Genomic DNA, 17,726 nt, shown 5'->3' on the forward strand with positions numbered 1-17,726 from the left:
TCAAGTTTTGGTCTTGGCAATCATATATATTGGCATTATACCTCTATTCTTGTTATAAATTTGATTTTCTAATTAAAAATCCGGCCTCTTCCTAATCAATTTCATGTTTCTATATATGTAGTTTACCTTTCTTTCTTAGAAATAAAAATGTCCCATATTGGAGTTCAATTTCTTTTGTTCATCATGCTTAATTATGTATTTTATATTTAATTTGTTGGGATTTCATCTAAATTTCTTTTTTTTTTTGGTATGTGTTCTACCAATACTACCATATCTTGCTCCCGCTCCAACACAACCCTCCCCCGCAAAAAAAAAAAAAAAGAAGCTAAAACCTAAAGGTCATCCATATCAATGCATTTTTTTTTATATTAAAGGGGGGGGAAGGGGGTTGTGTGGATGGTAATTTTGTACCATTAAGGTAGGGGCTTAACGATCAGACAAAGTTCTTTTTTTCAAAATTTTATTTCAATAGAATGACTTACTTCTATCCCATGTCTGGATTCACTTCTCTACTGTTCTAGGAATGACATTTGTAAAACTAATATTTGGTCCAAAGAGAATGATTCAAAAGCATCAAAACTAAGATGTAATTTATGGTATTATTTTCTTCATAAAGTTAATCATACATACAATATTCATATAAATTAGGAAAATCTTATCGCAACTAAAAATTTGAGTAGTGTATTGAGGGAATACAAAATTCTATATAGGTATTCCTCTATGGACGTAGGCACTCTGGCCGAACCACGTATATCTAATGTTCGGTCTCACACTTATTTTCAACATATATTTGAAGTGTGTCTTGTGCAGAGTGGGGGGGACACTGTCTGGTGGACCCAACCACGTTGTGATGTGTGGTGGACGTGTCTGTGTGTGATTGGTAATTACGAAACTGCCCTGGCTAATCTTGAATTATAATTAATTGAGAAAACATCACTAGTGTGGTATCTGTTAGAGATTGGAAGAAAGTTTTTGGTGACCCTAATTCACCCCCCTTCTCATAGTCAACCTGAGTTTATCAATCAGCATATTCGTAAGCTTGCCTCCAACTTTTTTTGGTGGGAGATAAGGATGGTAACCCTAAATTCATTAAATTGCTTAGCAAGACCTATGTAAGTCAAAAGCTAAAGGAGGGATTAGCTTCCATGATTCTACACTGCATAATAAAGCATTTTTATCTAAGACGGCTTGGAAATTATGGACACAGCCCGAGAGCATGTTGGCATGTATTCTACGAGCAATTTACTACCCAAATGGTTCTTTCCTCTCGACTACAGTGGGACACCAGCTAGCTGAGGTTGGCGAAGTATTGTGGAGGGACAAAAAGTCCTAAAATCTGGCTCGTGTTGGTGTGTAGGAGATGGTTCTTCCATTAATTTGTGGATCGATAATTGGATTCCTACTTTAGAGGTATTCCAAGTATCCTCTCCACATCCTGCTTCTTCTCCTATTCATTTGGTTTCTCAGTTGATTGACCATCAGACTAGTAGTTGGCGAAGAGACCCACTGCAGTTGAACTTCTATGCATTGGATGTCACTGAAATCTTGAAGATCAATCTATTGAACATATCATATATATAACTCATCGGTGGTCAGTTTAGAATCGGAATCTAAAATCAGTCGAAACTAGCTATTTAATATTGAACTTGGAAAATTCGATTTGGTTTGGGTTTTGAAAAATGAAATTTTATTCGATTCAGTTTCGTTCTTAAACTAAAAATCATCTATTTGAACCAAACCAAATAAAGTTTAACCTTTATAAATCAAACTTAAATACTAAACCCTACAATCATTTGTCTTTGTTGAGTTGTGTGAAATTACCTGCTATAGATATCTTTGTTGAACTATGTAGAAAGGGTCAAAATTTACAAAATATGACATCATACGTGGGATTGTATCATCATGAGATTTAATTTCCTTCCCAATTATATTTGTTTGGGTTCCATTTTGACACCCATATGACCATATGGTCCAACTGTATAAAGGTAAAAAAATAATAAAAATGAAAAGACTTAATTATCCTTACCCATTTTGAGGACAAAAAATGATTAAGATGTCCCAATTAGCCCCACGTAATGACAAACTTAAGTAGAAGGCCCCACTATCAATCAGCCCAATGACTTAAACGTGGTAGGGCACTTGAAAGTCTTGAACCTTTCTCCGTACGGTCTTTACTCTTGACCTCTCTATATGTTTTAAGGAAAGTAGTTTTCTGTCGTCGAGTGTGGCGTATGTGTCTATCTCTCTCCTCAAAACAAGGTGGAGAGGTGTCTTATTATATGGGGACATGGTTTTAGTGCACGTTATCTGATCGAGTATCGGTCATCTTCAAAATCGATACGGTATCGCCATGGATCGATTATATCGAACAAGTTTACCCCTGGGTTTCCTTAAAAATAGGTTTTCTTGACTATTTTATGCATTGTTCATACCGTTCCACCGATATGGTATCAACCAAGTATCGATCACCTTCAAAATTGTGCAATATCGACCATATCGGGTGATCCAATACCTATACCTCAAACCATGTATGGGAAGTAGTGAGATAGATTAATGGGTGTGCTGATGTAGGCCCACACTCCCATACAAAGTTCTTTTTTTCATGTTTTAAATTATAAAATCTACGTTGCAAAGAATATTCGCAAGTCAACAGCCACATCGCTAACTAGGGGTGTCAATCGATCTATTTGGTCAGTCTGATTCGACCGATCCAAAACCAAGTTCGGTTTTCAGTTTGGTTGAATCAGCCAAACCAAAATCAAACTGTTAAAAAAAGTTTCGATTTTGGTCCGATTTCTTATTAGCTTTTCGTTATTGACTTGTAATCGAGTTACTATCGGGTTCAGCGGAATTTGGCAATGAGAATTTTTTATGTATTTAATTATTTTTGGGTTTTTGGTTTCTATCGATTTCATTACCCCCAATCAAACCAATAAGGATTTCTGTCTAAGTTGAATCGGTCATTTTGGTCAGTTCAACCAGTTTGTGCAGAACTTTGACACTCTTACTGCTAACTAATTAGTTAGGTAGATCACGGATCGGTGTATATCAGTCACCGTTGATATCAATAAGAATCGGTTCTATTAGGTTGGATTGGACCATTTTACCCCTCAAAAGACCTACACTTAAAGGGGCCAAAATGGTTGATCCAATATTGACACATAAAACCATGCACCGGAGTGGTGATTTGTTTCCACGCTCCCCCACATAATGACTTGTAGAATTTACACAAAATATCTTACCAAAAGGATTTACACAAATATTCTTTCCCATCAGACAAAATGTGAGCCCCAACTGAACCAATCTCTATCTTTCGTTCTCTCTCGTTGGTGCGGTAAAATGAATTATTTCTGATAGTACTATTACTTCAATTTCAATTAGGTGTGTGTGTTTCTATTTCTAACTACCTACCTTTATGTTTTTTACATTTATTAATATCGATTTGGGGATTTTAGTTTATTTCTAAGTTTTGATCTTGGCAGTAGGGCATATATATTGGCATTATACCTCTATTCTTGTTATAAATTTGATTCCTAATTTGTTTAATTTTATTTTCTAATTAAGAATCCGGCCTTTTCCTAATTAATTTCATGTTTCTATATTTGTAGTTTATCTTTCTTTCTTAGAAATAAAAATGTACCATGTTTGGGTTCAATTTTCTTTTGTTCATCATGCTTAATTATGTTTTGTTTGTTTCAATCCAATTAAGTTTCTTCATGATTTCCAATCTCTTTTTTGTGTCTAGCTATGTGATTCTCTGTTATTCACAATATATATAGGTACGTCTTGTTTCTTATATTTTTACTCTATGATTAGAATGCATCATGCGAGCTAGGGTGATTTTAGATGATTTAGGGTATAATTATTATCATGGTTATTAAATTCTTAATTTGGGTAGGATAATTTTTAAATTCTGATATTTATCCTCATGATTTGTTGCATGTTTGGACCTATTTTAGCATTTCTTAAGTAATAATATCAGATCAATCGAATCAGATTCGGACATGATGATCCCGATTTTAAACATTCCAAAAAGATTGATTCTAGGGTTTTTTTCTTTGGATTGATTTTAGCCGATTTCATATTGGAGGTATTCTATTGTATTCAATGGGAGATCTAGGGAACGAGTTATTCCATTAGGTTACAAATAGAGATGCAATAGGTCGGGTTGGACTAGACCGATCCATCAAACGGATCTGATCCGACCCAATTAGGCCGATGCGTATTCACCAAACCTCCAAACGTTGTCCTTGATTTTTAATATCCGGGCAAGTTTCCGAATTTCCGTTACTCCAAGCCACATTACGCGCGTAAAAAACTTTGAATCTTTTAAAAAATCCGTCATTTTCTTGTAAATTGCAACCTTTCAAGAGTCTGTCAGTATGGAATTTAACTAGCTAAAAGGGTTATTTTCGTCAACCTGTTTAAACATTGAGATGGCAAAGACGTAATTATAAACAACATCAGGGATCAAGACAAGAGCTGATGATTTATATATATTTTAGGGTTTTTTACCATTACCATCCCAAAAACTTTACTATCTACCATTACCCCCCCCCCCCAAAAACTTTGAAACAACTGTTACCCCCTCGTGCTGCATACTAATAACCAACTGGCCCCCGCCGTTACAGACCCGTAACAGTGGGGGTTAGTCGTGAGGGCTTGCCGTTGTCATGATGTTATTAGGACCAAAATACCCTTAGTAGTGAAATAAACCATTGTCACAGATTTGTTAGGACTAAAATGCCCTTAGTAGTGAAATAAACCCTTGTTCAAAGGATATCTTCACTTTCTCTTCATCTCATCTGCTTCATTTCATCCTCTTCGATTCAACTGTTGCAGCAAACCAGAGGAAGAAGAAGAACTTCGGCTCAGCCCTCTTCTCAGGCCACCATTTCTTCCACCATATAGAGAGGTGCCACCGTTAAAGGAAAAAACGCAGTTGATTGCTCTCTGAGAAGGGAAGAGAGAAGTGAAACCGGAGGAAGAAGAAGAACTTATCTCAGCCCTCTTCTCAGGCCACGATTTTAGCCCTCTCTGGTTTAACTATCTCCATTGTCTCAGGTGACATTGCAATTTCCGGCGAAGTTAAGGTAATACATTCATGTCTTCTTCTCCTTATTTTCTCTCTTCGATTAGGGCATAAAATCACAATGTCTTGCTGTACCCTTTTGATGTTTGCTGTAAATGAAATTACCCAGCCCATCTAATTAGTCTTCTACTCCCGGTATCCTTGTCCTTGTTTTTATTAATGAGAAATTGAAAACACTTCTTAATGGTTTTTCTCTTCCAGAACCCTACCATGAAGATAGTGATTTTTAAAGTATTAGACATTCTGGCACACTTTAAATTGAAGGCATTTTTAGGATGCATACTTACTGGGAATTCAGTGACGACTCCATCAATATTAGTTGAGCTAACAAATGTATTTATCTCCACCATTGGGTCTGAGAAGAAGTCCCATGCTTAAGATACAAACTCATTAGTAAACAAATTTACACAGACTGAAATGTTATACAACTGAAGCTTCTTTACAATTTCAGTAGCACTAGTGAAGAATAAAGCCTGATTTTCTGGAAAGATGGTCTCCTTGGTGAGGGACACAGAATGGGCAAATCCCTTGATGCCTTCGATGGATGAGTTAAGGGCATCACGGATAGTTTCATCAACCTAGTATACAAGCTCATAACTAGTTTTCTCCTTAAATACCTTCAGAACAGAGCTGTTGGTGGACTGGATCATTACTTTTTGGATTGTCTGGTTATTGTAACCAGACTTGTCTAAGGAATCAAAAACTACATCAATTACACTTAAACCCTGATACTCTGCAAGGTAAGCTGCATTCTACACAAATAGAAAGCAAACAACAATTTTATCACACCTGAAGTAAAAGTAAATGAGGGATGGAAGTAACCCCCACACTATTGCAGGAATGGTATACATACAAGATAGTAGAACCCATCTCTCAAGCTAAATACTAAAATGAAAAGCATCATCTCAGAGATGATTCCCACAATTTTATCTAACTTTATTGTTGTGTTTCCCATCTGAACATCCAAAACAAAAATGTTACTGCAGGTAAGATGTCATATGGGAGTGTGAATAGCGGCTGTGCAAGGTGGGTGAGGTTCCAAAACATGGAATGTTATTGTCGGAGGAGATCTGCTGTGAGGATATCAGAGTCAATGAACAACCCAGATAGGCTATATTATATTTGTTTCAACAGAGATAATGGTGGTTGTAGATTCTTCAGGATGGGCAGTACCCATTGGTGAAACAAGCCAATCTGTGCATGCTAGTGATGCACCAAACAATGAGGGTGAAATAGAGCAGCAGAGAAGTGAAGAGATTGGCAGTCTGAATATTAGATTGAATACTGTGGAGAAGACTGTAGCAAGAATGAAGATCACAAATCAAGTAGTAATAGTTCTGATTGTATTGTACTGTATTTGGAACATAGTGATTTAAGTCTGGGAATATCAAAGTCATTTTGTTGAAGTCTATTTTGGTTAGTCTTGGGTTGTAATCATGGATGTTTTTTAGTTTTGGGTTGTAATGATGGATGTTAATTATGGTTGAATATTGTAGCAAAGTAGCATCTTGTGAACTATTCTCTGTTATTAGAATATGTAGTAAAGTAGCATCTTGTGTAGTAAAGTTGCATCTTGTGAACTTCTTCCTGCAGCCATTTTGCCCACTTTAATGTCATGAGAATCAAAAGATCAGCCCCTGATGGAAGTGCATTGTGCTAATGATTTAAAGAGGGGCTGCAAAAGAGGGAATATGCCTCAACTTTGATCAAGCAAAAGAACAAAGTGCGATGAATCACTACCACTAACGTAGGAAGTAAATTTCAAGTTTTTAAGAGTATAAACAAATAAGGTGGAATGAATACAAAACAATAAAATAGAAAATCTGTTCTGTAAATACACATTTTTCAGGTCAAAGATGGATCAACCTATAAAATGCATTGTTGCAGCAACAGCAACCTAGAAAAATGCATTGTTGCATGAAATCTGTTTCACAAAGATGTGAAATCTCATGTCTGCAGTTCCCTCAAATCTGTTTGGAAATTTTCTGGCAGATTTTTCTTCTTGCAATTAATCCAAATCTATTCATATATAGATGGGCAGTACCCATATACAAGCAAGACCTTTTGCTTTGAAGGTTCCTTATCAGGAGGAACTGTAGTCTGTATTGGTCATATGTGCAGCTTCCCCTCTTTCAGTTTTGATAAAACAATAGATCTAACAGAAAAAAAGTGTAAAGGCAGAAAAATGTTCTGCTGGAGGGTTAAAAAAATAAGTAATTATAGTCTCTCTAAAAAAACATGAAAATCAACAGCTCAATTCATGATTGTCCTTGAACAGCAAATAAAAAACAGCACAAAGAACCTTAAACACAGAGATTCACAAATAAAGTTACTGAAAATCAAGTCCAAAGGGCAGGATAGCAGTCAAGCCCCAAATAAGTTAAGAACCCCAGTAGGAGTACATGTAAATAGTCTCTAAAAAAGTCACAATGAAATTACAAAGACTCATTGTACTTAAAAATGTTACAAACAACCTATGACCCTGCGCCTTAATACCAGCCCAACCCCAAGACATAATTGTAAATCTGAAAGACATGGTTGCAGCATCTCATTGAAGTTGGCTCATCAGCTCAAGATCACCTCATCATACCTACAAGTGATGAAACAAATTCCAAGTGACCAACTATACTTAAGTAAATGTTAAATGTTTGTTTTAAAGAAATCAAGTTAATCAAGTTTTACACCCCATTGATAATTAGTAGGACTCATACCATTATTGTTGAGGGTTTGCTCTTCTGAATGCTATAACCTTTGCAGACTTGGCAGCCATTTTTCCCTTCACCTTCTCTTGTGCACACACAATGTCTGAAGTTGTAGTAGATTGCTGTGAGGACCTCTGTGAGGACCTGGTTATCCTCTGTGTAGAGGTAGCATCATCATCCCTGTTGTTTCTCTTTCTCTAAAAAAAGACAAGAACGAAAACATTACATTCTACATAGTTTTATCATGCAAAACTAAATATGACATTGAGTATGTTATCATGCCATACCTTAGGAGCATTGCGAGAAGTGGATGGTCTCTTGTCTTTATACTTGCAAGTCCTCCTGTTATGATCAGTACCTCCACAGAGTTGACATTTGATACTCCTTCTCTTCTTCCTTGAATTGCATGGGGTTGCCTCATCTGGTTCTCTTCTCCTACTCATACGAGGTCTACCAATCCCTCTCTTTAATATTGGAGGAAGCAAGTCAGTCTCTTGCAGTGTACTAAGATCACTCATTGGGTAAATGATTTCTTGATAGGCCATTAAATATCTTTCTGTGGTGTAAGCTGGATCACAATAGTCCTCTAAAGTTCCCCTATAATTTGGAATGCAAACTCCAACATGTTTACAAGGTAACCCCGTTGCTACCCACACCCCACACTCACAAGTTGACTCAGTCATGTTAACAACATATCTTAGGCCAGATCCATCTTGTATCTCAAACATCTCTCTACCTGCTAAAATGGGTACACAGTGCCTCATACCCTTCCGTACTGCCTCCAGTTTCTCACACATTGTTGGAGTCAGCCTTGTGACACTGGTTAAGCCACTCTCATACATTTTATGTAACCTTTTCATCATCTTCACTCTAAGATCATCCACCAAAGTAAGGATAGGCTTACTCCTCAAGGGTCCTACCCAGTGATTGAATGACTCAGTACAGTTGTTGGTGATGTGGTCACTTTTGGCTCTATGATCAAAAGCATGTCTTGCCCACATCGGTACTGGTGTCTTCATCAACCAATCATAGGCCCCTTCATTATCTTCCTTCATTTCATTCATAGCCTTTTGGAATCCATAGGCATTATATGATTTGCATGCAGCCCAGAACTGACTCCTCAGTTGAATGCCACTACCCCATCGTGACTTGAAGTTACTGTATAGGTGTCTGCAGCAATGCCTATGGTGTGCCTCAGGGAATAATTTTGCAATAGCTTCAATAAGACCCTATATATGAAAAGATTATTCACTAGTCAAAAACCTAAATATCATGCCATAAAATCACAAATATAATGTCAATGATATTAGTCATACCTTCTGTTTATCTGTCATAAATGTATATGGAAGTCCTGTAGGTGTGACTGGACCTATGACATCACGTAAGCAACTGAGAAAGAATAACCAACTGTCAGTGGATTCATTCTCAAGCACACCGTAAGCAACTGGATACATGCCATTGTTTCCATCCATTGAAACAGCAGATACAAGAACTCCCCCATATATTCCCTTCAAATGACATCCATCAAGGCCCAAGAATGGCCTACATCCCTTCAAAAAACCTTGAACACAAGCATTAAAACATACAAACAAACGCCTGAATTGACGATCTACTTTGTATTCATCTCTGAATAATTCACTCTCTACCAGTCCATGTTGGAATCCATTCTGATATTCTATCGCTACTTGGTTCCCAACATTTGCTCTCATTATCCCGTCTGCATAACTTTCCAGTCTCCTAAATGCTTTTTTATGACTTGAACTATCTTCCCCTAGGGCAATCCATTTAGCCCTATACAATTGCATATTGCAGGTGTCCAATGAATACTGATCACTCAACAGTTGTTCCATGGTTTTCAGACTCATATCTGGGTCCGATCTAATTTTGGACCCAATCTTTCCTGCTATCCAACGTGCACTTACTCCCTCATTTCTAACCAATTTCATACATGTGTGAGTGGGAGTAAATGTCTTGATAGCAAATGTAATGCCATCTTTTAAACGTGAAGCATATATCTTCCATGGACACCCTTTTCCTGCACAAATTGCACTCACCTTTTTGCCCTCATTTTTTATCTTCAATGTCTTAAAACATTCTTGCACTTCATAATCCTTCAAAACTTCTCTGAAGTGCTGCCCATTCCTGAACAATTGTCCAACTGTCAAATGGATCCTATTGTTTGGATCCCTCAGTATATCAGACTGAGTATCATAATCCTCTTCCTCACCATTTGATCCCTCTCTACTGTTCTCTTCCTTTTCTGCATCACTTCCAAATTCTTCATAGTCTTCATCACAACTCTCTGAACTGTCACTTAAATCATCAGATTCTCTAGCTACATAATCAGAATCTGATGTGTCATTGTTCACTTCCTGTTCCTCACCCTCAAGTACCCTGCTAGCTGATGGATTGGTTGGATCAGATGATGGAATGATTGCATCATTACTTCCCAAATCTATAGTGGTAGTAGTAGTTGTAGTAGATCTCACAATACTAGCACTCCTACACCTACTAGACATACCAACTTCAGTAAAAGCAACCCCACTATCATGCATAACTGCAGAACTCCTATTGTCAAATGTGACTCGGTTATGAGATGCACTAGTTGACCCAAGAACAGCAGTCTGACTGCTATTATGCATCAAAATAGCACCACCCTTCTGAACATTCATGTCACCATCCCTTTGAATATTTTTGCCACCATCCCTTTGAGGATTACTGAGGCCACCCCTTCTTATATTAGCTTTTGGCCTAGTACTTGTAGACATATTAGTAAGGGGAATAGATGGATATGGTGCTCTAATCTCTGGTCTATTTCTTGCAGTATCACCCACAAACTTGACATGGTGTCCATTGATGGTAACAGTATCAGTGTTGTTACCAACTTGGACATTGTAGACATACATGTGGATACAATCCACCTGAGTACCAAGCATGTCTACCATTTCCATCACATCTTTATCTGTCTTCACTACCATATCTTTCATCTTGTCAACCTGTCATATATTTGACATTGAAGTCCCACAGATCTCCCTTTGGGAACAGTACTCAAAAGTGAATTATATATGTCGATATCATATCTAGGTAACCAAATCGTTCAACATCAATAATCTTTGTAAATGTCCCTTGAAGATAGTGGTACTCATGTACTTGAGTTGTTGTCATCTTGAAGATTATAGACTGTTTGGCTGCATGGTTATGGATTTTATAGAAAAGTGGGAGAAACACCACATTTGTCAAGAACAGTCATTAAAATTCAAGTTTGACAAATTACATCCAAGTATCAATATAAAACTTAACAGAAAAATCAGTCACATGATGTGAAGCTTATTAATGTGACATCTTTTAATAACTGGGGACCAAAAAAGAAAATATTAAAAAGATGAAGTGACATGGTTGGACTTCCATTTGATGAGCTATTATGAGTGAAAGATATGCTGCAAGGTTTCTTGTAGAAATTGGAGTACTTTCATGAGTAGTTATATTGAACATGCATGAAAGAATGGCTCATGCTTTGGGAATGACACATTAATAGGGAAAATATGAGATCTCAAAGGCAACCAACCAACCAAGCCCTCTATGGGCCACATATGCATGGAAACTAAAAGATAAAGGTTTTGCAAGTAAGGTAAGGGGAGAAGGCAATCAGAAGGTGATGTAGATGGTCCACTATAAAGAGTCAAGGACTGCCCCATAAGATTCTGTTGGGTTTGTTCCCCTTGGAATCACATGAAAAGGAAAGCATCCATCCTTATGCTTTAATTGAAGGTTACTATAGCTATTGCATACCCCACAACCATCCCTAAAACAAGACAAACCCCAACACTTTGATAGAACTACTGTGAAACTCTAGAAGAGAAAGTTATGAGCCTCCAAAAGTTCAAAGTTTCAGTTGCTAATGCAGTTATTAATGCAGAGAACACCAGCCTAGAGACAATGAATACGATCCAGTTGCTTGATCTATTCACATCAGCCCGGACCAGCAGAAAGGTAATCTTGACCACTCTCTACATTTTATATTACATTTTAATAAATGAAGAAAATTGTTACATATCTACACCGGAAAAATAAGTTACTTTGGTTTTTTTCGGATGAGGCATAATTAAAACCTGAATATACCCATGATTCTTTTATGGATTTAAAGCACAAATGCAAATCTCTCCCACTTGGTGAGGAAGACTAGATATTGAATTCTTTAGCCACAGTTGAGATTCTGCTCATTCTCACTCTCACCTTGCCAAAATTTTGGACATTATTGGATCAACTAGGGTGCTACTGTTTCACGAGCTTAGACAAGAGCTTTGACGGAGACCCAAAATCAGTTGGTGGTGGGAAGGGGTTGAAAGCTATACTTGGTGGACTAGAGGAACTTTGGGATCAATCACAGTACACAGAGGAATACAATCTCAACCAGTTTCAAGCAAAGCTTAATGGAGCTTAACAGCTGAATCTAATCACAGCCAATGTATAATGTGTATTAGTTGTCTGTTGGCTCTCAATTTTGTCGCTGTTGCCCTAATTCTTCTTTTTTTTTTATTTATTTAATGTTTGTAAATGTTCACTGTATTTGTGGGAAACTGGCTGAAGAGGAAAATGCGGCTTTCTAAATGTTCAGTCAGGTGGATATATATCCGGTTCATTGGAAATGCAGGAGGGCAAGAGGGGGGGGGGGGGAGGGGGAGGGGGACGGAAGGAAATAGAAATTTGTATTCTTTGCATATTGTATATACCATCAGCTTCTCTTAATGTATTTGCACCCTCTTTAATCTTTCACTGAAGACACTACATTTTAGGCAAATGGTTTTAGTTGAGAATCGAAGGTTAAGATGTTGACAAACAAGCTATGACTCAGGATCTCTATCTACAACAAATTGACAGTAAATCGTTTCCCTATCCATACCCATCTCCCAATCCCCATTACCCTCCTCCTCCCCCTCCCCCTTTTTCCTATGACGCGGCTTATGATGCAGAGACATGGTAGCAACAAATTGACAGAATCTTTTCAAAAAATTCAAAATGAATAGAAATTTGAGTCGAAAAACCTTAGTTCTTAGCGAGTTTGAGCCAAAAAATATACCTTTGTGCCCTTTCTCGGTTCTCTCTGCGCTTCTTAGAGAGCAATCAAGTGCATTTTTTCCTTCTGTCCTACTCCGAGAGCTTTAACGGTGGCACCTCTCTATACGGTGGAAGAAATGGTGGCCTGAGAAGAGGCCTGAGCCGAAGTTCTTCTTCTTCCTCTGGTTTGCTGCAACAGTTGAATCGAAGAGGGTTGAGCCGAAGTTCTTCTTCTTCCTCTGGTTTGCTGCAAGGTTTGCTGCAACAGTTGAATCGAAGAGGGCTGAGCCGAAGTTCTTCTTCTTCCTCTGGTTTGCTGCAACAGTTGAATCGAAGAGGATGAAGTGAAGCGGATGAGGTAAAGAGAAAGTGAAGATATCCTTTGAACTAGGGTTTATTTCACTACTAAGGGCATTTTAGTCCTAACAAATCTGTGACAATGGTTTATTTCACTACTAAGGGTATTTTGGTCCTAATAAAATCGTGACAACGGCAAGCCCTCACGACTAACCCCCACTGTTACGGGTCTGTAACGGCGGGGGCCAGTTGGTTATTAGTATGCAGCACGAGGGGGTAACAGTTGTTTCAAAGTTTTTGGGGGGGGTAATGGTAGATAGTAAAGTTTTTGGGGTGGTAATGGTAAAAAACCCTATATTTTATACTTGTCCGAAAACTAAAAGAACCGTTTTTTCTTGTTTCCTTCCAAGTTCGACATTTACTTCTCTTTCCCTGTTTTCTGATTTTAAACAAGATCGCTATTACTCCTCCCCTCTTTCCCTGTTTGTCTGATTTTCTCTCAAATTCCTATGTTTATATCTATATTTGTTCGATCCAAAATAGGTTTGATCTTCTATTCAAACTTTCCGTTCGTTTTTCTTGTTCATCAGTGAGGCGGCAGTGCTGTTTGTTTTGGTTCTTTCAAAAATCGAAACTATGGATGATAGGATTAGACGCCATGGAGAATGTCAAAGTTTCAAAGAGGCACCGAGGATACCGCCAAGATCGTACAGAAAACCATCTTCTTTTGGTACGTTTACTTATTGCTTGATTGATTGCTCAATTACTTCACTGAATAATGGGTTCTTGTAGATGGCTTTCTGTGTTGCAGAAATATGTGGGGCGTTTTCTGGGTTTTTATTTTATAATTTTATTTTCCATTTTTGGATGTGTATTCTGAGGTTCAGTGGTAATGGGGTTTATAGTAATGGAGTTATTGTTTTTAACAGGGGAAGATAACGATTGTGTTTGAAATATTGGGGTATTTTATGTTTAGGTTTCTTCGTTGACAAATGTGGAATTTATTTTTTTCAGGAGGTTTATTGGGGTTTAGAAATTTCTTGTGTCCGTAGGATCATGTGTATTTCTACTTGTCGTTGTTTCATGTTGGGGTTCTGCCTTACTCTTTTTCTCTTCCTCTTAAGTTTTCTAAAGAAAGAGTAATTCTTTTCTTTTCTTGTTTTTTTTTTTTTTTCTTTTAAGAGTCTTTGCTCTTTAAACTGTGGTGTTGTTGTTATGGAGTTATTCTCTTTTTATGTTTTGAGCAAGCAGGCAAAGTGGGATTGCTCGAGGTTTCTAACATTACACTTGTAACTTCAGGGTCATGGCAGCCAAATGTAGCAGCTTGGGAAAAGAAATTTTGCACTTCAGTTTGTTCACTTCCATGGTTTAAAATCATGGAAGCGAAGAAGGTTTTGTCACTATACCCGAATGTGATGCAATGGAATGATTCAGCTGGCCAAGAGGCCTTTAACAATGCCAAGCACCGGTTTTGGGCAACTATCAATGGCCTCCCGTTCGATATAGATCTCCCTGATCCAGACACATACATAAATGAAATAGACTGGAACTGTACTGTTGATCAGGACCTGCTAGCAGATTTAGATCGAGCACTACTACATTCTGATGATGACGATGAGAAAGAGGAGAAGTCTGTGCTTATTGGTGATTCTGTCTTCTTCTTAAATCAACTAGTTCCATGCTCCGGATGGGGTGATGATGCAGAGGAAGATCTAGCCAGAATTGAGGACAATACTGCTGACAATCCTTGGGAGTGTGAATGTGCTGCTTGGAGGAATTTGTTAGATAATAATACCACATGGGGAGACACCAGAGGTAGCTCATTGTTGAAGAAGAAGAAGAAGAAGAATACCAATAACTGGGAGAATCCAAAACCCAACGGGATTAATGCAAGTTGGGGAAACATTTCCAGGTATTCATGCGGGCCAATTAGTCATCATGGATCCAGGGAAGCAGGCAATCTGTGGAGTTGGGAGAAGAAGAATACCAATAACTCGGAGAATCCAAAATCCAGCAGGATTAATGAAAGTTGGGGACACGTTTCCAGGTATTCATGCAGGCCAATTAGTCATTGTGGATCCAGGGAAGCAGGCAATCTGTGGAGTTGGGAGAATACCAATAACTGGGAGAATCCAAAACCCAGCAGGATAAATGCAAGTTGGGGAAACGTTTCAAGGTATTCATGCGGGCCAATTAGTCATCGTGGATCCAGGGAAGCAGGCAATCTGTGGAGTTGGGAGAATTCTGTTTCTTAGTGTAATATGTATGTAGTCAGAATTCTTGGGTCTCTAGTCCCCGTCCGACATTGAAAGGTGTGGGTGTATACGTAAACAACGAAAAGTCTTGATTGAGGAAATGTTAGTGGAGTTGGGAGAATTCTGTTTCTTAGTGTATGTATGTAGTCAGATTTCTTGGGTCTCTAGTCCCCATCTGACATTGAAAGGTGTGGATGTATACATAAACAATGAAAACAAGCCATTTTTTTTCTTCTGTAAATTGCATTCTCGGTCTTGATTGAGGAAATGTTACTGGAATATGCACAAGTTAAATCAGTTTGTGTTCTTCTCTTTGTCTTCTCTCTCTCTCTCTCTCCCCCCCCCCCCCCCAACAGTATCGTCATTGGTGTACTCATCTATGCTACTTTAAGGGCATGAAAAGGCAAACCGAGATGGTGAAATTGGTATGAATCAAACCGACCCTTATTGTGTTGGCTTCGGATTCAGGTGATTTGACCTGAAACCAGACCAAAAATCAAAACCAACCCGAAATAAACTGATAAGAAACTGATATCAACCTGAAACTTATAAAACACACATATTTTTCCCATAACTAAGGCTGTCAATTGGTCCCTGCAACAGTGGAAGTCCATTGTTCCTGGGTTCTTGGAGAATCCAGATCCCTGCAACGGTGGAAGTCAGGGGACATGGAATGAGAATCACAGGAAGCGAGGTGGTGCTAGTTGATACATTATTTTTTAAAGATATATGACATCAAGGATTCAAGGAAATTAATACCAAACAGATCATGGATGGAACAATGGTTGAGGTAGAAAGAGGATAGTTTTCTTTTATGAGTGCCTGGTGGATAAAACACCTTTGGCTTCACAATGGTGGACTCAATCCATTCTTGCAGGCCAATTAGTCATCGTGGATCCAGGGAAACAGGCAATCCTTGGAGTTGGGAGAGTTCTGTTTCTTAGTAATGAATGACCTTGATCTACCTATATTATTTGATTTTTGCTATGTAAACGAGTTAAAATATCCACTCCAACGTCAATTCAGCTCACAATGGAATTGGGATAAGATAATATCTATCTCATAATTTCAATCTTGTGTATGTAGTCAGATTTCTCGAGTCTAGTCCCCATCCAACATTGAAAGGCGTGGGTGTATGTAAACAACAAAAACAAGCCAGATGTTTTTTCTCTAAATTGCATTCTTGGTCTTGATTGATGAAATGTTATGTGGTCTACTCTTCATCTTTTTTTCCACTATTGTTATTGGATTTTTGAGGTAGTAACAAAAGGCTATTACCAGTTTGCAGTTGAGTTGTCTATCAGGTGTCTAACAGAGAGAACAGAATGGGTAAGGGAAGACTGAAGAGAGAACAGGTTGGGTTCATGAAGACAGCCGGTGATGCTTGACAACTCGCCTGCCATCTGCCATTGCCCACGTGCTGCAATATGTGTATGGATCCCCTCTTCTTTCCCTTTACAATTGCAATGGCTAAGAAGAACAACACATTCCTCCCCTCTCCTCACTCTTCTCTTCCTTGTTAGTCTTTTACTTCCAAGTCCTCACAATGGATGCATTCATTATCTGAAAATTTGGATGATGTGATGTGGTAGACACCACTCACTGGTCACTGTGTTCCACCTCTCTCTCTCTCTCTCATTCGAGCTATTTGTGAGTGCTTAGCATTAAACCCATCTTAGGGCTTGCTCTGGAATAATGGGCTATTGCAACCAATTATGACCTGTTAGTGAATGGTCTTGATATTGTCCTCTCTCTCTCTCTCTTGGAGGTTTCTTTGATTTGTCATACATATGACTGCAACATCTAACCTTTCTAGCAAAACAAAACATTTTGGCTGTAGTTTAGTATGCATTTTCGGAATAGGTTATAAGTCTAGAGCGCATTCTGAAACCTAATTTTTTTCGTTATTTTCTCGCTTTAGAGTGTGTTATATAGACCTAGAATTTATTCCAAGAATGCATACAGCTCAACATTATGCGCATATAAAGACACATGGGGATTGTCAAGTGCTTGAACAATTACAGTCAAGGTGTTCACAATCACATGAATTAATGAAATGGGAAAACCCCTTTCTAGTAGAATTTCTGAACTTGCAAACTTTTGTTGTAGTTTTTAGGCAAAAGTCCTCTCTAGATGCACACTAAGGCTGTGTTTGGTATGCATTCTCGAGCTCTACTATAAGGTAAGATTTCTGCTCTCTCGCTCTTTTTAGTTAGGAATTTTTAGCCACTATTCTATTCCTATCTTGTTGTGTCGTGACTTTGGAGTGGCTATATAGATATATGCTATGGCTTGAGTCAGTACTATTGTTTCTCATCCTCATTT

General features: G+C 38.1%; 1 protein-coding gene and 1 long non-coding RNA gene across 2 annotated transcripts; both read left to right on the forward strand.

Moving 5' to 3' along the window:
* The first annotated feature begins 929 nt into the window (after positions 1 to 929).
* LOC122670582 lies at positions 930 to 5,685 on the forward strand. The gene is made up of 3 exons (XR_006334230.1): positions 930 to 939; positions 4,632 to 4,635; positions 5,547 to 5,685. It is a non-coding gene; the product is annotated as an uncharacterized LOC122670582 (long non-coding RNA).
* Positions 5,686 to 14,522: 8,837 nt separating this feature from the next.
* On the forward strand, positions 14,523 to 15,297 carry LOC122672489. The gene is made up of 2 exons (XM_043869953.1): positions 14,523 to 15,102; positions 15,206 to 15,297. Exons 1-2 carry the CDS (start codon positions 14,523 to 14,525, stop codon positions 15,295 to 15,297), a joined length of 672 nt encoding a protein of 223 aa, XP_043725888.1.
* Positions 15,298 to 17,726: the final 2,429 nt, after the last annotated feature.

The sequence above is a fragment of the Telopea speciosissima genome, chromosome 8 (assembly GCF_018873765.1).
Source record: "Telopea speciosissima isolate NSW1024214 ecotype Mountain lineage chromosome 8, Tspe_v1, whole genome shotgun sequence".
Lineage (NCBI taxonomy): Eukaryota > Viridiplantae > Streptophyta > Magnoliopsida > Proteales > Proteaceae > Telopea > Telopea speciosissima.